We start from the raw sequence: 21,897 nt of genomic DNA, 5'->3' as shown, positions 1-21,897 counted from the left end.
GGGATGGCACTGGCCACCCTTGAAATCTGATTGGCCATCCTGGCTGTTAATCAGTTTGTTCAAGTAGTGTAGTAGTGTAGTAACACGAGTAGTTTTACCCCTGTTGTGTGAGTAAACAGTTGTGTGCTAAATGTTAGTTGTGTAGAGTTAGCATAGCGGCGCTATGTTAGGGTGACCAGATCTCCTCTTTTCCCAAACATTTCCAGCCGGGATTTTACACTTGTCTGGATTTTAAACATTCGTCACATCATGGGCTTCCTCCACACATATTTAAGCTAATAATAAAAGGCCAAAAAGGCCGTTCACCCCCTTCCAACCCACCCATACCCCCCTCCAACCCACGCCTTACACTAGCAAGGAGCACAGAACCCATTTGCTGTAACCGGTTTCACCCAGTTAACCCGGTTACAGATAACATTCACTCACTGTGGGCTGTGGGGCTTGGTAACTACAGATGCGAGTGAGAATTTGAGCCCAGATTGCATAATTTACACACATCAATTGAAATATTTTCTCAGCAAGTGTTCAGGGTGTACAGGATGAAGGTTTGAAATGTACGTGTGGGGGTTGGATATGGTGATGATTTGATCTATCTCTCTCTCTCTATCTCTCTCTCTCCATCCCTCCACAGGAAGCACAATCACTCCTAACTACCTGGATAACTCCACCTCTAACGTGGGTCCCTGGTGCTCCTGCTCAGCCAGTGGGAATCACCGGGAGCAGTGCCATCAGTTCCTCAGCTATTTCCATGACAACCCCTGTCTGAGTGAGTGACCTGTCAATCATCACAGTAGCTGAGAGCAGTGAGCGCATCCCTCAAACCCGACACCCTGTCAAACACCTTAGCAGAAATCTGACGCACATCTCCAAAATGACGACAAAAATGTGTCACCATCACAAACAATTGATCAGAAATGTAGCAAATGTGACGTAATTTAGAAATCAGCATGCGTAACACTCACACACAATTTACCTTCAACTTCACATATGACACATATGACCAGGATTTCCACGCATGAGTGTAACTGTGTGTGTTTGGGTGTGTGTGTGTGTGTGTGTGTGAGAGAGAGATTGTATAATGATACACCAGTAATGAGTGTTCATGCAGTGAATCTGCATGTGTTCATCAAACAGTTTCGTCAGTTCAGCAGTAGATGAAGTGTTTGTGTTAAGTGTGTGTGCTCTGTTTATGTGTGTGTTGTTTAATCAGGAAAGTGCAGATGTGAGTTTGTGTTTAAGAACTCATCAGTGTATAGAAGTGTGTGATTACTGTTTACTTCAGTACAGTGTGTGTGTTTGTGTGTGTGTGTGCGTGCAGTGACAGCTGTGCTCTCGGGTTCACACGTGTGGTGCTGCAGCCTGCTGCAGCTGTGGGCTGGAGCTCCGTTTCTGATACCATCTGCACAACAGGCTCGGCGGCCAGGACCAGCACCCTGCTCCTGCCGCGTCTGCTGCTCACACCCTTTACCAGACATAAAAAAACAAAACAAAGAAGAGCGTTCCGGTCAGGAGACCACTGAATTTTGGCTTTGAGCCCTCCTCTCTCCTCCTCTCTCCTCCTCTCTCCTCCTCTCTCTCCATCTCCGAATGGATGGCAGCGCAGGTTAGGCTGCTGATACTGGAACCTTCCTGGCATTTGATGATGAGGTAGTAATTGGGTGTAATTTGGCTTCCTGGAGTAAAACTAATGGAGTGGAGAGAAAGAAAGAGAGTGGGGGTTGGGGTGGGGTGGGGGGTGTGAGAAGAAGGGAGAGGAAGTGACAGGTAGAAGGAGAGAAAAACAGCACAGGGATGCGAGAAAAGCTGAAGCAGGAGTTTTCAGGGAGACCACTCAGGTATTAAAGAAAACAGAGCTGACACATAAGCACTGTCTACACACACACACACACACAACCCCTAAATCGAGCTAAAAAGAGTCAACGTGCCCCAGTAGAATTTTACCACATGGGACAGACAGGAAGAAAGATGCTCCATGAACCAGCACCACAGACAGCTCCTCTGCGACCGATAATACAGTCAACACAGCGGTCAAAATACAGTCAACACAGGGGTCACACATCAGATGAGGAAGCAAAGCATTGGTATGCGTGTTCGAATATTGGTTAGGTTCATGAAAGAATTAATTTTAGTATAACTCTGTACATAGATTTTGTGGTATTTTCTTAATGCTCTTTGATGCATTTATAAATGCAGGTCTGTGGTTCCCTGCCTTTTTTTCCTAAAGCCCCACTGTCAAGATTGGGGGCACCTGGGACTAATCTTGGTGTTATAAGGCGCTGTGGAGCCGCCCATTTTTGTGGACCATGCAACATATGATTTATGTGTTTTCAGTTCTGCCAATCGCCACATGCCTGAGGATTAGTTTCTGTTCTACCACTTTTTCCCGTTTTTCAGCCGTCACGCCGGTTTGATTTGTGTTTGTTGTGTTTCCCAGTATGTCCCGCCTCTGCGCTTCCTTCCCCCGTCAGCTCGCGGACGTGACACCCACCTCCTGCTTATGTCCATGACAAGCCATGACCCCCCAACCCCAATTCTTTCTGACACATTAACATAATAAAATGCTTGATTACACATTTTTATTTGCTAAAAATAAACAAGCAGTTGAAGGTTAGACCAGAGCATCTGTCTTCACCCTGTGAAAGACACAGCTTCTGTTCTGACACCTCTATATATTGCAGTTCTTGACAAACCTATACGAAATGCCTCTGTGTATGGACCTGCCCTGTCTATAAATATTTTTACAAATAAGCAGGTGATTGGATGTTCTTCTTTCATATTGAATATGAAAGTTTGTGTTTGGTGACTGAGCCGAGCCGAGCCTACCCGAGCCCGGCTAAAATGATAGAAATGATAGATTTACAGCTGTGGTCCATATAACTTTACTTTACTTTACTTTACTTTATTTGGCAGACGCTTTTATCCAAAGCGACTTACAATGGGAAGACACCAGCAATTCTCGTTCGATTTCTATAGAATATCAAGTATACAAACTAAGAGCCCTGATAAGGCTTAGACTTGTCATTGAAGAACATGCTCGGAGAGTGTTGGGTGCTAGACTAAGAAAAATTATAATGTATTTATACATTTTGTATTTGTTTGTTAAATGTGTATGCATGTGTATGTGTTAAATTTATCTGTAATATTTTTGGAATAAGAGGGTTTTCACCTTCTTCTTAAAAGTGGTGATAGTCTCGGCTAGTCGTGTGGAGGAGGGTAGGTTGTTCCACCAGCCAGGGACAACAACGGAGAACAGACATGATTGGAATCGGAGACCCCGTGAAGAAGGAATTTTTAGTCTCCTTTCGTTTGCCGATCTGAGAGAGCGTGTAGGAGTGTATCTAGGTAGTAGTGTGTTGATGTAGGAGGGCGCAGTTCCATTTACAGCCCTGTAGGCAAGCATCAAGGATTTGAACTCAATGCGAGCAGCTACCGGGAGCCAGTGGAGGGAGGTAAGAAGAGGTGTAACATGGGTGTATTTTGGCTGATTGAAGATGAGGCGGGCTGCCATATTTTGGACCATCTGGAGTGGTTTTATGGTGACTGCAGAGGCTCCAGCCAGGAGAGAGTTACAGTAGTCGAGTTTGGAGATGACCATTGCCTGGACGAGGAGCTGCGTAGCCTGTTGTGAGAGAAAAGGCCGAATCTTGCGAATGTTGTAGAGAGTGAACCTGCAGGATCTGGAGATCGCAGCAACATGATGGTTCAAACTCAGTTTGTTATCTATCCAAACCCCAAGGCTTTTTGCAGATGCCGTGGGTGTTAACAATAGCGATCCAATTTGAATTGAAAGGTTTTGCTGAGGAGAATTGTTGCCCGGAAAGATCAGAATCTCGGTTTTGGATAGGTTGAGTTGGAGGTGTCGCTCAGACATCCATGCCGATATGTCTGAGAGGCAGGCCGAAATTTTTGTTGCTATAGTAGCATCTTCTGGTGGGAATGACAGATAGAGCTGGGTGTCATCAGCATAGGAGTGATAGGAGAAGCCATGTGATTGGATGATGTGACCAAGTGAGCGAGTGTATATTGAGAATAGAAGGGGGCCAAGGACAGAGCCTTGTGGAACCCCTGTGGTTACCCTAGAGAGGACAGATGTCTCACCTCCCCATGATACCTTGAAGGACCTGTCGTAGAGATAAGAGGTGACATGCATTAGTATTTATAGTTTTGATCCAATTGGGTGTGCTATTGTTGTTTATACAAGGAATGTTTACAGATAGAATTTTGTTAACCTCGGCACAGTTACAATTCTGCACCCCCCCTCTGCGAACCACTGATGTAGGTTTGGGGATTTTTAGGGATCTGGCAACTGTGCAGCCAGGACAGTTATATCTAGTGACCATTATTGGATTTTAACAATGAATTTCTGAACATGGACACAATATCCTGGTAATATTACAATTATTTATTTAAAAATGAAACATTAAATTAAATTATATAATCTGGTGCACAGTCAGAAAACAGTTTAGCTTCCATCTGACAGAAACCAAACTCATAATCATAAATAATTCATTATCAACATTTCTTCCTCATTTGGTTCTGACAACACATATTACAATATTAGTACAAAATAAGTATAAATCTACAAGCGTTTCTCAATAGCCTAGTTGTACTTGGCTTGATCTTTACTCAAAACACAGTACTGCTTTAAGGACTGTGTTCCACGTCTTGATGAATTGACTCTTGTTCTGTGTGCTCTGGGCCGGCGCTGCAGTCACTCCGGTGATGTGAACACTTATCTTATCTCTGGTGGAGGAGGACAGAGGAAAACAACAAGCTGCAAGCGTCTACAGAAAGTACAGAAACAGAAAATGTGTCGGAATCTGCAGAAGAACGGTGTTCTCCGAAGAGAACGTGCATCTGCACCGCCGCAGTGGTCTGGAGTAATATGATACTTATCATATTCCTCCAGAACTCACCCGAACGTGTGTGTGAGTGTGTATGTGTGTGATTGTATAGGATTGAAATAGCAGTAAACATGATGGTGATCATCAACATCAGGAGGTTGCTGGGAGCAAAGAGCTGGAGTTTCCAGCATTCACACACACGTACACAAACGTGTGTGTTTGCTCCTGTGCCCTCATCATTTTGATTTTGTGTGTTTGTGGGGGTGTGTGTGTCACTGTGTTTGTGGCAGTCTTGGCAGCAGATCAGAGCGCGACAGACAGAAAAATTCTCCCAGAATTCCACTCTAATGATGCCTGTGCTGTACACCCATTATCTCCCGCTTGCTAAGTCTCCGAGTGTCTTGGAATCTGAATGTTCTTTTTTTTTATTTTTTCATGCCGGAACTTTAGCTTCACACCATTTAAAAACAGCAGTTAGCCTTCAGCGTTCCGGAGATCAGCGCCTATAAAAGAACCGCAGCGGTTTTTACGTGAGGGTTGGATTCACGCCGCTTTCTTCTTCTCCCTTTACCCCAGTTTTCTGGAAGTGACACTCGCTTTTTGTGACAGTGTGCCATGTGACAGAAGGCTACTGCTATTGATTTGGTTCCGTGGAATAATTTAGCATTGCCATGAGTAGACAGCATCAATTAGCATCAACATCATAAAACACACACAGAGCGAGAAAGGGAGAGAGCCCAGGGCCTGTGTGCATGGTTGTGTGGACTTTTTCCGTGTGTTGTGTGTAAAAACGGAATTCTCCTCGGTCTACATGGTTAACGTCTGCCTGTCATTAATTGGCCGATCCAGCATTTCACTTCAAACCACCGCTTACTCTCTATGCGGTTTTAATCAGCCGTCGGTAACCAGGCAACAGTTCGGAAACAGCTTTTCTGATAATTATTAATCCATCAGGGTGGGGTTCTGGGGAGATTATACATGAAATAATCGTATGAAAGCATGAAGCAGCTAAATGCACATTAATTCCTTTCGTCATTTTTCTTGATTTGAATGACAGTAGGTCGATATGTGTGTTGATATTTGTGATCCCTTTTTATGTTCAGTTTATGCAAATTAAATAAACAACATTGCATTGTCAGTGGTTTCATAAAGGCAGTGCGTGCAAAGCTTAAAGTGGAGTAAGACTCTTAAGTGAAAGTGAAGTGAAACACTGCAGCACGGCACATGGTGACACATCGAAATGTGTCCTCTGAATTTAACCCATACAGCAGCCATGACAGGCGCCCGGGGAGCAGTGTTTTGGGACGGTACTTTGCTCAGTGGCACCTCAGTGACACAGTGGCCGTTCGGGATTTGATTACGGGTCCTTACCCGTTAGACCACCACTGCTCCAGAGTACTTTGTACTGAGGAGTTGCTCATGCCTCCAAAAATGTAATTTAGCAAAAAAAAAATTATTATTTTATCCAGTGTCCAGAGGTGCGTATGAATTGTGCTCTGGGCAGTGTCCACTCAGCCTGTGCTGAGGTCCACTCTGGCCCTGGGCTGACATTCTTCTGCCCACAAAGACTATGTGCTGAATACACATACTGTAGTGTGAAATGGAGTAACTGGAGAACAAGACATGGACATGCAAAGCAAATACATCTACTTTTACTTTTTTAACTGGAAATTGCAAACAGTTTGGGCACTATTTTCAAACTGGTGCTACACCAAAAATGGGATCTCATGGGATACAGATTTAGTAAGAACAGCAATTATTTTGGTCACCCAGAACATGATTTTTAATTATAAGTCTAAATCATACAGAATGAGAACATCTAGTGTGAGTGAGCTGTCAATCATCACTTTGGGCTCCTTTCATTTTAAACTCTCTTAATAAGAAAATATTTATTAATGACAAAAAATGTTTTTTTATCCACTACGCGACCCTTACATCACAGTAAACAAGCACCCATGATTTGGAAGCCCAAGGTGCCCAGGCCTACCTTTCTGATCTGCCTTCCTAATCATCTGCACATTGTGTCATGGTTTCTTAGATGTCTTTGTAACGACCCGATTTTTGAGTAGAAAAGTATTTAAGTTATTTATGATGTTCTTCAGTGGTGATCTCTGCTGTATTATAAGCAATACTGAATATTTGTCCCCTTGCCAGGTCCATGAGATGGAACTAAGAGCCCAAGAGAGCACTTTCCATTTAATTGCAGTGACTTTCAAGCAAACATAATTTGGTCTGAGCTGCCCATTAGACAAACAGGAATTGATGCATTCTGGGTATTAATATTCACATATGAGAGGTGCTCAAAGCACCTCATCAGTGGAAAACATTGTGAGGAACTTGCTCATGGTTGGCTGATAAATGTTCTCCTGCCCATTTGGCCAGCAGATGGATGTCCCTTGTATTCAGAGACTGTGACATTGTTTTAATGTACTAATGGCCATCCTACAGTCTGGAGACAAAAGGCAAAACATGTCCTCTGCCTGTCCTTGACAGAGGCATGAAAGTGCGCTAATGACATCCCAGCATGCTTTGCGTCGTGTTTATAAATGGCCAAGCATCTGATCACTGGCACCATGGAGTAGAGGGAAGGCTACGGATTCAGAGGTGCAGAGGTCCAGGCTACGCCATGAGCTTCTTATTATTAAAGAGATTTGCTCCGATTCACTGCACTAGTTGGGATTGGCTGCTTTTTTTTCCCTCCTTGTCCAACAGATCCCATGGAACTGGAGTTATGTGGTGCATCAGGCTCAGATGTGATCGATCTCACGGCATAACTGACTTCTCCTTCCAGAATCTTTTCACGTTCAGCTTTCATGGAAATTGTCTTTGTAACAATTGGGGCAATTATGTATGCTGATGAGAATGATTTTTTTGATATTTGGATGTTCTCCCATTAAAGGACAAAGGGCATAATTTTCAAAGTGTGCAAAGTGTAGCACCACATGTTAAGTGTGGGCATTGTTCGCTAGTGTAGGGAAGAAGAAAGGTGTGCCTGCTAGGATCTGCATCTTGAATGGAAACGAACTTTTCTTTTCATTGGTGTGTAAATATTTCCGTTAAAATGGGAGGAGGATGAAATGGATGACTGACAGCATTTTATCTTATCGTACACTTGCGAACAAGCCCCACACTTGCACATTGTGCTCCACACTTGTGACTTTTTCTATTTTTTTCCATTTCTCTTTCCAGAGAGAGCCATCCTGGAATTTGGGAATGAAACTGACCTCAAAACTGGACCGAAGCCACCTGGAGCCCCCATCCCAGCAACCACTGGTCACAATTACCATCAGTCAACCATTACTACCACTACTTCCACGGCCATGGAGACAGAGGAGAGCATCCTTGGTGCTCACATTCCAACAGAGGTACAGAGGAGAGCGGAGGGGGATTTCTGTAGATGAACAATAGCAGGTTCTCCTGATTAAAGCTGTAATTATGCTTGAAGTGTGAATCTGCTGTAGTCTGCTGTGTGTGTGTGTGTGTGTTGCTCTAATTGATGTATGACAGCAGTGATGGAGAAAGACAAGGAAAGGAGAGTGACTCTGCAAATCTTTTCTTTTATCACTTTTATTTATCAGATGAATGAAAAGGACAGATTGTGGGATGACTCCTCCCCGTTGTCTCCTGGCCTCAAAGAGAACGGTGCAAACTCCGCCCATTTCCTGCTGAGCTCCTGGCCACTCCCATTCCTGCTGTTCCTGTTGTTGCCCTGAAGGACCATGGGATATAATGCCGGAGTGCAGAGGGGTGTGTGTGAAGAGTGTGTGTGTATGTGGTCATTATTCACTCTCCACCCATAGTTTCCTCAATTTGAGAACGTTTGCATCACCCGTGTGTGTGTCTGTGTGTGAGCAACAGAGATAGAGAACATGCCCAAAGTGGTTCTATTCTATACCTGTCCTACCTGATACTGAACACTTACTGTTGACAGCACACACACACACACACAAAGGAGATCCTTGTGTCCAGCATCAAGGGAGTGTGAATCTGTACAGATTTAGCATCTCTTCCTACCCTCATTTAATTTTCTGTCGAATTAAAATCATTATTAATGCAGGGCACACACATTTGAAAAGGGCATGGTAAGGACAATCAAGCAAACACACACAAATACACACAAAGTGTGTTTTCTGTTGCTCCTCACAAATATTGTGGTATATGTTTTTTTGTGTGTATGTGTGTGAGAGAGAGAGACAGAGAGAGAGAGAGAGCACCTGGGTTCTGACGTCGAGGAAGGACTCAAATTGAAGGTGCATGAGGTTTCTGGAATTTACGGAACAGGATGCAACTAATACACACACACACACACACACACACACACACACACACACACACACACCATCTAAGTTAATTCCCAGTTTCAGAGTGTGAATAATGGTCCTGTGCTGCAAAGACACACATTGTGACACTCTGTGAGAAATCGTGTAAAAAAAAAAAAAAAAAGATGCTTTAACTGAAGAAGAGAAGAAAAAGATTCAGATGCAACCCAACACAGCACAACTGTAATTGCACATACACACACACACACACACACACACACACATTTGAATGACTCTCAGAAGTTTAATAAAAGAGAAACAGTGACATTTGATCTCTCAGCCTCGAGGGCTGTTTTCGTGTAAACTGCCGCCCCGGTGGGATTGGAAGCTGCGCAGCTCTCAGGAACGGAAGTCAGGCTGCGCTCCGCCGTCGGAGGGGATTCGCTGGAGGAGACTCCTCCCTTGTCCAGGGATCATGTGGATCAGTTGAGGCAGAGGATCAGCGGATTGCTGGAGAGCGGCGCAGCTCTCAAACGGCCCTCAGAAGCGCCCTGGCGGCCTTGTTTCCTTTCCTACGTTTCACTCCCCTCATCTTTTACCTGCCGCATCCCACCACAGCGTCAAGAGATTCGGCCCGTTGCAAAGAAGCTCTCTGCAGACTCCACTCTACAATTCAGAAAAAAAAGACTCAAACTCCCCCTGAGCACCCAGCACCAGCACCCCTGTGTTGCTCTGTTCGGATTTGTTTGTGATGTGATGAAGTAAAAGAGGAGTGGACCCTCCCCCAAGAGACTAAATCAGCCTCATCTGCTTTCTGTGGCAAAATTGTGGGAGTTTCGTCTTTTCCCGGGGTTGGGGGAGGAGTTTATTGATTTTCGTAGGTTCCTTCCTGAAAAATAAAGCTGCCAGATGATACAGTATGACATATTCCTCTGTGTAACAGTGTCTTTTAGCACAACATTCATATTACCCAGTGTTTTGGAAAATTTTGGAATTCCATTGACGTTCCGGAAGATCCCACAGAAATGATGTGTCCTTTTGTTATTGTGAACTGTATTTAAAGGGCCCTTAATTGGCCTGGAAGTTTACTGAAACTGATACTTTGATGGACCAGACGACCACAAAGTCACAGGTTCAAACCCCACTTACTACCATTGTGACACTGAACAAGACACTTCAGGGGACTGTCAACAGGGGGAACAAGGGGACTGTCCCTGTAACTACTGATTATAAGGCGCTCTGGATAAGGGGATCTGATAAATGCCATAAATGTAAATGAATCTGAGAATAGAAACACAATGATGGATGAGTTTATGCCTTTTACACTTTCACATGAAAATGTGTACAATTGTGACCATTACACCCCTACTATGGATATCCCAGTATGACTAAATCACAAGCAGAGCGCTCTAAGTAAACCTGTGCTTCACTTTCATGAATCTTACTGTAGAGGTTGTTTGAGTGCAGTGGTTTGTGTTCTCCTGAACATCAACATTAGTCCACATGAGACTGGCCTTTGGTTGCTCACAAGTTGATTGAAAGTGATCTTGGTTGAGTGCCAGTCCAATTTCATACCTGAAAATGAACTAGTAATCCCAGTGATCCACACACAACCCTCACAAGCCAGGCCAATAGATAAATGACCAAACATACTTTTTAAGATTCAAGATTCAAAATTGGCTTATTGTCAGTACAACAGTATACACAGAATACAGTGTATTGAAACAAGGATTTACACAGACCACCTCATAGTGGACAACATCATGTAGAAAATCTCAATTGGGTTCTCTTTCTCTGCTTAGATGATAACAATTCTGTGTGAAAAAGCTAAGAATGTTAATGTAAAAAATCTCAAATCATGAGAGGCTGGATTTTGGGTTAAGTACAGCCCTTAATCACGCCACTTTGCCAGCTATCTGCAGTAAAAGCCGCAGGTTCAAACCTCTAAGATAAGTGACCCCGTGACCAGTGGTCGTAAGTAACTATATAAATAAAATATATGGATAAAAGACCAAATTCACAGGTAAGAGGCAGAAATCAAAGTGCTTTATTTCAGTATGCTCTCGAGGCAAACCCAACACATATATACACACACACACACACTCACACACACACACTGCATCTTTGCCTTGAAAATGAACTTATTCCCCTAAAAAATCTTTCGACTGCATTTGAGCCCTGCCACAAAAGGAGCTGCTGAGATCATTTGAGATCAGTGATCCTCTCATTAACACGTGAAACGTGAAATAACTGAAAACGTGTTTTATATTCTAGTTTCTTCAAAATAGTCGCCCTTTGCTCTGATTACGGCTTTGCACACTCTTTGCATTCTCTTGATGGTTTTCCAACAGTCTTGAAGGAGTTCCCAGAGGTGTTTAGCACTTGTTGGCTCCTTTGCCTTCACTCTGAGGTCCAGCTCACCCGAAACCATCTGGATTGGGTTCAGGTCCGGTGACTGTGGAGGCCAGGTCTCCACTTTTTGTTAAGTACATAACTCCACATGTGTTCATTCATAGTTGTGATGCCTTCAGTGAGAATCTACCAATGTAAATGGTCATGAAAATAAAGAAAACACATTGAATGAGAAGGTGTGTCCAAACTTTGGCATGTACTGTATATACTGTACTATATATATGAGGTATATATAATCACCTTGAGTTTTAAGACATTTCGTTATACAGCTCACCCATGGCATTGTGACGCCACATAACAGGAAGTGGAAACAGGAAATACCTTACGACATTAACTGATCTGCACCAAACTTTACATGATTGATGAGTGTGACAGCCTGAACAAGATAATGGATGAAGTTTCCAGAGTCCGGTCCGGACAAACTTAATGTATGAATTTTCTGGTATAGCGCCACCTAGTGGAAATAACTTACAAAATCAACTGATCTGCACCAAACTTAATACTATTGATAACATCATTGGTTTACGTGTTTGCTGAACACGGCACCCTGCACATGCCCCGAGGTGTGTGCCGTGCTTTGTCCAGATGAAAAAGTAAACAAGACCACATGGGCAAAGCAAACAGACTTTCATGTTGTATGGCAATTTAAAAAGTTTCTGAGTTGTTCTGTCTGCTTTATGAGGATGTGAAATGCATCTTTAATGTCAGGTATTGAACCTCTGACTGCTGTGGCCCCACCGGACATGACCTTTAGATGGACTGAATCATCATTCTTGCAGTTTCTGGAAAATAGAGTGAAAGTGCAGCTCGTGGTGCAATTCAGAAGTCGGAGAACATGTCTGTTTAGAACCACAGTGGTAAATACAGCCCAGCAGGTTAACCAAATACTAAAATGTTTCTGAAACTAGCCAGGATTCAACATTTCACCCAAGTGACCGTGTGGTAAAACATGTCATCATCTCCTCACTCCCTATCCATTACCAGTGTAATCAGAAGGTTGCCGGTTCGAATCCCGATCTGCCAAGGCGCTGCTGAGGTGTCACTGTCATGGCTGCCCACTGCTCACTCAGAGTGATGGGTTAAATGCAGAGGACAAATTTCACTGTGTGCAAAGTGTGCTGTGCATCACATGTGACAATCACTTCACTTTCACTAGTCTGCACTTTCCTATGGCAAGAGGGACAAAACCTGCCTCAACTGCACAGCCCTGTTTTATCACAATTAAGTGAAATGTTAGAATTCCCATTCAGAACTGAGCCCCAGGTGATGTGGGACATAAGAATTGTTGCTAAACCTCTTGCGAGAACCTCACCAATGGTGTAAACCTTTATTCAGTCCAGCCCATCCTTCTGCCATGGAGGTCCCTGCTAAAGCCCTGAAAGAAACTTTTGATTGGTCCCTCATAATTAGGGGAATGCTGGACAAGTGATGAGTCTTTATTTTCATTTGTGAAATGGTATAAAAAGCTGAACGTGAAACCATTAGAAGCATGACAACCCTGTTGCATCTGGTTACTGGCAAGGATGTGATGTGATACTGCGGCCCAGCAGGGTAACAAATGGAATAGCATTGTGTTTCTGTGATGCACTGTCTCCACAGCATTGTGAAGCAGTGACAGCAAATGCAAATAAGGGGTGAGAAATGCAGAAAGATTCAAGCAATTTTGCAGTACTGCAGAGTCATGGCCCAAGAGGGTGAAAGCCCTGAAATAACCAAACATAAGCACCAAGCTCCTCATTTTGTGATGACCTGCAAATCCTGCCAGTTCACATGAGCGAAATTAGCAAGATGGTCCCACTCTGGAAGAAGGAGCCCTGTAACTGCAGCAGTGTCAACAGGCTGATTATGAAAGTGTGGAATGAAACCCTGGTGCAGATGCAATAATGAGTGAGCACATATAGTATAGTGGGTACAGAGAGTATTCAGACCTCCTTCACTCTTTGTTATATTGCAGCCATTTGCTAAAATCATTTAAGAAAAAAAAAAGCCTCATTAATGTACACACAGCACCCCACATTACTAAGACCCTTTGCTTAGTATGTAGCAGAAGCATCTAATACAGAGATGAGTCTTTTTGGGAAAGATGCAACAAGTTTTTCACTCCTGGATTTTGGGGTCCTCTCCAGTTCTTGCAGGTTGGATGGTAAACATTGGTGGATGGCCATTTTTAGGTCTCTCCAGAAATGCTCAATTACGTTTAATGGCTCTTGCTGGGCCATTCAATAACAGTCACGGAGTTGTTGTGAAGCCACTCCATTATTTTAGCTGTGTACTTAGGGTCATTGGGTCGAAGGTTTGCCTTCCAACAAGACAGTCTCAGGACCTGAGTGCTCTGGAGAAGGTTTTCGTCAAGGATATCCCCGCATTCATCTTTCCCTGCAGCTGCAAAACACCCCCACACCATGATGCTGTAACCCGCATGCTTTACTGTTAGGACTGTATTAGTCAGGTGATGAGCAGTGCCTGGTTTTCTACACACATACTGCTTAGAATTAAGTCCAAAATGTTCTATTTTGGTCTCATCACCAGAGAATCTTCGTTCTCACCATCTTGGGGTCCATCAGGGTTTTTTTTTAGGAAACTCTGCCATAAAGCCCTGACTGGAGTGATGGTTGACTTTCTATAACTTTCTCCCATCTCCCGACTGCATATTTGGAGCTCAGCCACAGTGATTTTTGGGTTCTTCTTTACCTCTCTCACCAAGGCTCTTCTCCCCCAATAGCTCAATTTGGCCGGCTGACCAGCTCTAGGAAGGGTTCTGGTCGTCCCAAACATCTTCCATTTATGATTATGGAGGCCACTGTTCTCTTAGGAACCTTAAGTGCAGCAGATTTTTTTGTAACTTTTTTGCAAGTTCTGTAATCCTTTAAATGATCAGGAACGGCATGAGAAAGGAAGCAAGAAAGATAAATAACATTGAACTAATCTGGAAAACCATTCAGGGATTTACATGGGCCTCGCTCTGTTTTAAAATGTGTCAAAAATGAGACAAAGTGTATGGGGCCTGTTCGCTAGTTTGAGGCATTTTCAGGATTTCTATAAATAAATAGACAAAACAAGAAAAAGACGCATGGTAATTATCTGTATCTTTTTGTTAATTTGTCACCCAGAACCACTCTCCCACACGCTATTCCCTTGTTCTGGATTTAAACCAGGGCAATTAATAAATATCTGGTTTCATGCCTTCAAACGTACTCCAACAAACAATCCCCACAATTTGTGTGTAGCAACGTGTGTAGTGCCAATTTGAAAATTGTGACAAAGAGGCCACACTTACTAATAGCAATATTTAGATGTGCATTGGTGTGACGCCTTCAGTGTGCTATTTACAATGTGTACTATTTGTGATTTAGCTCAAATGCCTCCCCATCCTCTGCTTCTTCTTCTTCCACGTCCGCTTTCAGCATATCCATAGACCTCCAATTAGGCTTCCTCTTTTCCTCCCGCGCGGCCTCTCCATCCTCAGCATCTTCCTCCTTACACACTCAGTGTCTCTCCTCCGAAACAAACCAACACAATCTCGTAAATAAATCTTTCATGTATTCTGTCTACTTTCATCTCTCTGACTATCCCACTGCTTCTTCGCCAAATTCTTCTTCTGAATACAGGTTTTCTAGTCTAGATGACACACCAAGCATCTGTCTTTGCCATATGGTGAAGTTCTTACGTCACCACTGAATACTCGGTCCTGATTGGGAATTATTACAGTTTTCTTAATTTTTGAAAAATAAAATATGCTATTAGCAGCTCAGGGATTTGGATGAAAAGTCAAATTTGTATTTTGACACTCTTAGTTCTCCTCCTCCTTTTTGCCTCAATGACATCATAAAAATGGAGGATCTACGTAATCCAGGGGCGGACACTGCCACATTTCCACAACTTTTCAGTCAGCGTCACACATTAATCTTTATTAAATCACTGTTTAGTAACTGAGCGCATGTGAGTAATTCTCCTTTTTTGTTCGAATTTGTGCAGTGGGAATGCTGCAGCTCGCAGCCTTGTGATCGTGGGCAGGACAAAAAAAAAAAAGAATCATTCTGGGTCGCCGCAGCCCGTTAACGGAAGAACGTCAATGTCAGGGAACCCGCCCGTGAGCTGAAGCTCAACAGAACAGGGGTCACGACAGTGCAGCCAGGCATCTTCCTGACCTTAAATTGGATGAAACGTTGTGCCGTGACCCAAAAAAAGACGTCCCCAACAACTACAAACGAGTTGAGACAGCTCTGTAAAAAGACACGCGCTTTATTTGATGGCGAATGTTTCTACGTTCGTTTTTAACACCGAGGAACTGAAGTTCGGTGGTGAGCTGTTACTGCCTGCCTGGAATTGTTCAGCAGTCTCACTGGCCAGAGCTGCTTCGGCCTCTTCTGCTGCCTCTTTCTTAATAAACGCATTATGACCACCTTCCACACTAATACCTGCATCAGTCAGCCAGGGGATTGTAAAAATGCACAGAACCTGGCAATCCAGCGATAAAGGGAAGGGACATGAGAGATTGCAGTGACCTTGTTAATCTGACTCAACTGATTATTAGCAATGCATTTATCTCATCTGATGTTACCTGGACATACATGGACATTGCATAATATCCAGGAATGAAAAGGTTCTATTACTATTCTATTACTATTGCAGTGAAATGGTACCAAAGTTACAGAAGAAGCCAAAATAAAAGAAAGAGAGAGAGAGAGCCAAGCTCAAGAGAGGGAGCCTACACCTTAGTGAAATTGGGGAAAAACAGGAGCAGAGCCCAGAAGGTAGGGGAGAAGATGCCCAGCAGCTGAGTGGGAGGAGGAGGAAAAAGAGAGGCATTAGCCATGAGGAGAACCTATTTAGGTTCAGGAATACAGTGGTCGCCTCGCCCCCTCCCCCCCAAGACTTTCCTGTCATGGAACCTCAGGCCATTTGTTGGCCTTTTGGCACTCTGGTGAAACTTATTGTTTGTGAGCAGAAGGCCACAGCTTGGAGAACTGAGGGTCTTCATTAAAGCATGAAATGTCATGTACCTCGACTGTCCCATATTACAGGGTCAACAAATGTCAAGAAGACTGGGCCAGAAAGGGGGGTGGGGGGTAACCACCCCGACACTATATTCCAGGGGTTCTGCTTGGACAACATTTACATTTACAGCATTTAGCAGACGCCCTTATCCAGAGCGACTTACAATCAGTAGTTACAGGGACAGTCTCCCCCTGGAGCAATTTAGGGTTAAGGGTCTTGCTCAGGGACACAATGGTAGTAAGTGGGATTCGAACCCGGGTCTTCTGGTTCACAGGCGAGTGTGTTACCCGCTAGGCTACTACCACCATCGTACCATTAAAGAAAATCTGACTAGTCACAAAAAAACAGTCACCACAGACCAACATCTGGTGTGAAGGAGGGGGGTAAATCATCCTTCTTTTCCGTTCCCCCTTCTCTCTTTTTTTCAAGCTACTCCTTTTGTCTCGATCTGGTCTTTCTGGCAACATTGGTGCCATTTAATTTGAATTATTCCACATAACGCTTATGTTCATGCATCTATGTCAATCAGTTAACAACTACTCATTTCTGTAACTTTTAATGTGACATACAGCGGTGCAGATGTGAAAGCTCCATGCTCAGGATTTCCACCATTTTGGTATTGCAGTAAGACTAAAATCAATGCCTTCCCCTTTCAGTTGACTGCAAATGCTTTGCTGTGGGCACAGGATCCCTCTTTTATGGTCTCCACATCTCCTTCCTGGTCCTCTTTTATGGTCTCCACATCTCCTTCCATTGATCCTTTTGGTGAACTACCGCTCTTGAGAGGAAAGGCAGGGGAATAAGGACATTCTTTTAAAGCTGTAGGCCAGGGTACGGGCCCACCCGCCGCACGAGTAAGGCCAGTGAGTCCGGCTTTGTGCTCCTGCCAGGCAATAATGAGACTCCAAAGCGACTGCAGCGTCCCACAGATTAGCTGGTCCTACTCCGATTAGTCCAATGAGCTGCTCGGGTCCAATTATACTTCACTTGGTGCAACCCTACCAGCAAGCTAACTCGCAGCCTGCTGAGAAAGGCCGAGATACCTGGCAACTTGCTGTCCAACGACTTTTCATTTGACTGTCAGAAAGGCTTCCCAGCCCTCCCTTAAAAAACCAACCATCACGGCTGTGAAGCACCGCAGTTGCTCAACGATTGGATGTAAAAATGAGCACGTAAAAATGTTCTTCTTTTGTTCAGTCACGCGAGACACTGAAGAACGAGTGGGTAAATTTTATTTTTTCTGGAAAAACACTGACACAACTTCCTGTGTGCGCCAAACATTGTGGTTGGTGAATGATGTTGATGGCATCATTTCTCAATTATTACAGGCTGCTCTCCTCCTCGTCCCACCTCTCTCCTCCTTATTTGCATTTAAAGCTACACAGTCGGAAATGGGAAATCTTATTGTGAAACTGGCTAAAAGTGGCTCTAAAATAAAATTTTTTAAAAAAACTATATAATAGCAAAAAATTTTCATGTTATGGGACCTGAATTCAATTTTCTCCCATGATCCCAAATACTAAAATGCCCAATCTGGCAACTCAATCTCTTTCCTCCTCCTCTGTTTAGCATGTTTCTGTCCTTATAATAAAACTTTCTCATGACGCCATCAGGGGTGTGCCTCCAAACTAGATCTTATAAGCCCTTTTATTAAATGACGCATCAAAAATATACTAAACTGTCCCTGTTCATAACTGTTGGTCCGTACCTTCAACTTCTCAGGGATCAGCATTATTTCTGCTCTCAGGCAGGGAGCAGATGTGACATTGTGGTAACTCACCTAACCGTTCATGTATAAACTTAGATGTTTAAACAGAATACCAGAGTTACATACAGATACACAAATGACTCCATTTAAAGTCATACAGATATGTGATGCTTCCATAATTTTTAAATAAAGAATTAATTTATTCAGTGTGCAGACTCCTCGCTTCACCTGAGCTTCACTCTCTTACAGCAGTTAATTAGATTTCAGATATGGAATAAAATGATAACAGGGCATTTCATTTTAACATTTAATTATAGACAAAATGTTCTATGTCATTCAATATATACATTCATAATTACAACGTCAAATGTAATGCCCAGGCTTGGTTTTGTGTTCATCATGTTCCTGTCAGCAGTCGTTCTGAATCCTGAACCTGGTGAAGCCCCACTTACAAGCGACCATCTACTTGTCTGTGAGATGTCAGCCACAACTAGTTAAGGACAGGGGTACGAATTAAAGTGGTGTAGGAATGAGAATCGCAGGATGGAAAATCCCAGATGACATCATGAGGTGGCCCTCATGCAGAATCCTGCGCAGGGGTTCAACATTACACTCGGCTATTTACAGACGCCAGCGTGCTGGCTGCTCAATTGTACATATTCACATGTTCCTGTCCGTTCAGCGTGTGTACAGCGGCAAAGCGGCATTCAGGGTAGACGAGAAAAGCGTCGACTTCAGGTCAGACACCAGGCTGTTTGTATGTGTTCAGCCCGGGTGAAGGCGTAGAAGTTATATAACACAACACCCAACAAGTTCTTTAGCACTCCATAAACTTCAGCATTCCAATCCAAGCACCAGGACCTCCACCCCGCCCCAAATGCCTTCCTGGTGCTCAGGGAGTGCTGCTGTTCTGAGTTTGCGGAAGCGGTTGAGATACTGGGCCTGAGCCACGTGAATCATGAGTCTGAAAAGAAGAAACTGCGGAATCAGGCTTCAGATTGGATCGGGATTTGATCAGCGCAGCCTCGGATGGATTCTCTGACCTCTGCAGCATAAGAAGCTCAAGCAGTCCGTGCTTGAATACAATCACACACACACACACACACACACACATAATTGTACAAACCATCCATGCACAGTCTCCCTCTGCCAGCTTTAGTCATGTAGCATGGTGAAGCAGGGCATTATGGGAGCAATGAGACAGCTGTTAGGCTTGTCTTTATTTAAGTAGGAAAAGAGGGGGTCCCAGTTCACCCACAGCAGCAGCGGATCTTTCGAGCCGCCAATTCAGCCAATGGGTCCGACGGCACCGGCGGGACTTGGGCTCAGGAACACTTTTCAATAAATTTTATCAATCAGGTGGGACGCAGTGGAGCTCTGTGGTCGGAGCTGAACCTGCACGATGACAAAAGATCGAACGAGGGACTAGAGAGAAACTGTCTGACGGGAGGCGTACAGAACCGCAGGAACAGGCATTACTCCGCACTGCTGTCCTGCCATGGCTGGAGAACACGTTCTGTGAGAGCGGGTGGTGCTTTAAAAACAACTAGCATGACATTTCGAAAAACGCTGGCCTCCTACTCGTTCCTCTACTCTCACCGGGGGCTTAACACCGGATTTCAAACAAGAAAAAAATATTAAAAATGAGGTGGTTAAAGTTAAAGGGGGTGGAGGTCAGAAGACACACACAAAGCAACTGAAAGAAACATCATAAAAAATTGTAGTAACTGCAAAAACAAAACAAAAAAAAAAAACACAAGCACTAGAATATTCTCTCAGAGCCAAATGGGGTGCCACGGACATTCAAAATGCTTTCAATTTTTTACACACACACAAAATCCAATCTAAGATTCTCGTCTCTATGCTGAGATCAACTCAACAGAAAACCATTTTGATAAACCATACAATCTCTCTCTCTTTTCTCTCTCATACACACACTCACAGCAGCGCGTTGTGACTTGACCGATGACCCATGATTCCAGTGGCTCCCCAGCTGTAGTGCAGCAGCTCTGTTAGCTTTAGAACACCAGGCTACAGTGGAACGTCGGTAGTATCACAGCACTGAAGTGACTATAACGGGTGTGCTAACTAAGTTAGCCGTATTATTAAACTCGGTTAAACTCTACAGCAGTGGAGCCCAAGCCGTGCGGCGGGCATAGGGTACGTGCCGAGTGTAGCCAGCCTGAGCAGCTGCCCTTTTGAAAAGGAACCAAAAAAAAAAAAAAAAATACACATCAGAACAGCAATTAATAGCAATAAATTATGTTGGACATTAGCGGACAATCACGGAAAAAAATTCCTTTGTAAAAAGTCTTAGATTAAGTAAACTACAAGGAGCAGGAAAGTCTTTCATTCGTTTGTCCCATTTCTCCCTCCCTGTTGTATTCTGTCCATTGGCTTTGCTGATGCAGTCTTGAATATTCCAGAATATTTCCGATCGAGCTGTGCGGTCGAGACCCTCCCTCCTGTGCTGAGAAGGACTCTGGCCGCACCCCCTGCACACTCCCACTGTAGAGGGATCAGACCTGGGGAGGGAGGCCAGGGACGAGGGGTGAGAGGTCAAAAGTCAAAAGGTCAGATGCAGGTAGCAGGCTGAGCTAGCGGCTGCTGTTTGCGGCTTCGAAGACCCCCAGACTTCTCCTTGTAACCCAGACACGTCTGCTGAGAGATGTCCACCAACGCGCTCGCCACTGCAAAACCTGAGCAGGGAGAAGAGATCAATCAGGTAGATCCATAGTGAAAGTTACACACACACACGACACACAACACACATCAAAGGTGTTCTCTGGATTTACAGGAAACAACATCCTGTAATGATATTTGTGCATGTGACCTATTGACAGATGAGGGATCAAATCAGCCAACGTGTGTGAGAGCTGTAAATAAACAAGCCCCACACTATGTGCCTTGTGCTGCGCTTATCACTAGCTGCAAAATAGAACCCAAAATTGCATTTTCTTTCTTTTTTTTAAGGAACCTGCTCAACACACACACACACACACACACACACACACACACAATTACATTTTTTGTAAAGGTGAGTAGACGCTTTGAGCAAAACGTTGATGATTACCATTTGTGAATGTGTGTGTGTGTGTGTGTGTGTGTGTGTGTTTAATCAGCTACAAACACTAGAGCCATTTGTTCTACGCTAGTGGATTACAATGCAAAGGTCATAAACTTAGATGTCAGAAGAGTTTATCAGTCACAGTTTTGCACACAAACCTGATTGGCCAGGGGGTGGGATGCCCCCCAATCCTCGTGGTAACCGAACAAATATTGACAGCACGGCTGCCTTGTTTCCGTAGCAGGGCTCCAGGGTGATGGGCTTAGGGACCGTCTGGATGGGGAAACAAGAAAAGATAAAAATTTTAATCCGCATTCAGCAGTAATCCACCATGCTGATTTTATTTGCTTCCTGTTTGCGCAGTTTGTGTGTTTTCGTGTTGTGAACAACTCAACTCTGCATATACTCCAGAACATTATGGAGAATGGTCAGATGAACTACAAAGACCCTCTTAGCCATTAAAATGAACTAAATCACAAAAAACATTTCCACTGCATTTGAGCCCTGCCACAAAAGGACCTGCTGAGATCATGTCAGTGATCCTCTCACGAACACAAGTGAGTGTGTTGACAAGCACAAGGCAGGAGATCATTCAGTCATGCTGATTGA

At 43.9% G+C, this 21,897-nt stretch overlaps 2 protein-coding genes across 2 annotated transcripts in view; one reads left to right on the top strand and one right to left on the bottom strand.

The window, feature by feature from the left end:
* Positions 1–9,320, top strand: part of gfra4a (GDNF family receptor alpha 4a) — a 111,762-nt gene extending 102,442 nt beyond the window's left edge. The window contains exons 6-8 of the mRNA XM_028997819.1: positions 632–766; positions 8,034–8,209; positions 8,423–9,320. Coding sequence (XP_028853652.1) covers positions 632–766; positions 8,034–8,209; positions 8,423–8,557 — 446 coding nt within the window. The 3' untranslated portion in view covers positions 8,558–9,320. The remainder of the gene's footprint in view (positions 1–631; positions 767–8,033; positions 8,210–8,422) is intronic.
* Positions 9,321–18,397: 9,077 nt separating this feature from the next.
* The window catches only part of atrn (attractin), a 47,100-nt gene continuing 43,600 nt past the window's right edge, over positions 18,398–21,897 (bottom strand). Inside the window, exons 28-29 of the mRNA XM_028979440.1 lie at positions 21,447–21,561; positions 18,398–20,920 (exon numbers count right to left, since the gene is read on the bottom strand). Coding sequence (XP_028835273.1) covers positions 20,796–20,920; positions 21,447–21,561 — 240 coding nt within the window. The 3' untranslated portion in view covers positions 18,398–20,795. The remainder of the gene's footprint in view (positions 20,921–21,446; positions 21,562–21,897) is intronic.

This window comes from Denticeps clupeoides, chromosome 1, assembly GCF_900700375.1.
Source record: "Denticeps clupeoides chromosome 1, fDenClu1.1, whole genome shotgun sequence".
In the NCBI taxonomy this organism is placed as follows: Eukaryota; Metazoa; Chordata; class Actinopteri; order Clupeiformes; family Denticipitidae; genus Denticeps; species Denticeps clupeoides.
This window is presented reverse-complemented; position numbering and strand designations above follow the sequence as displayed.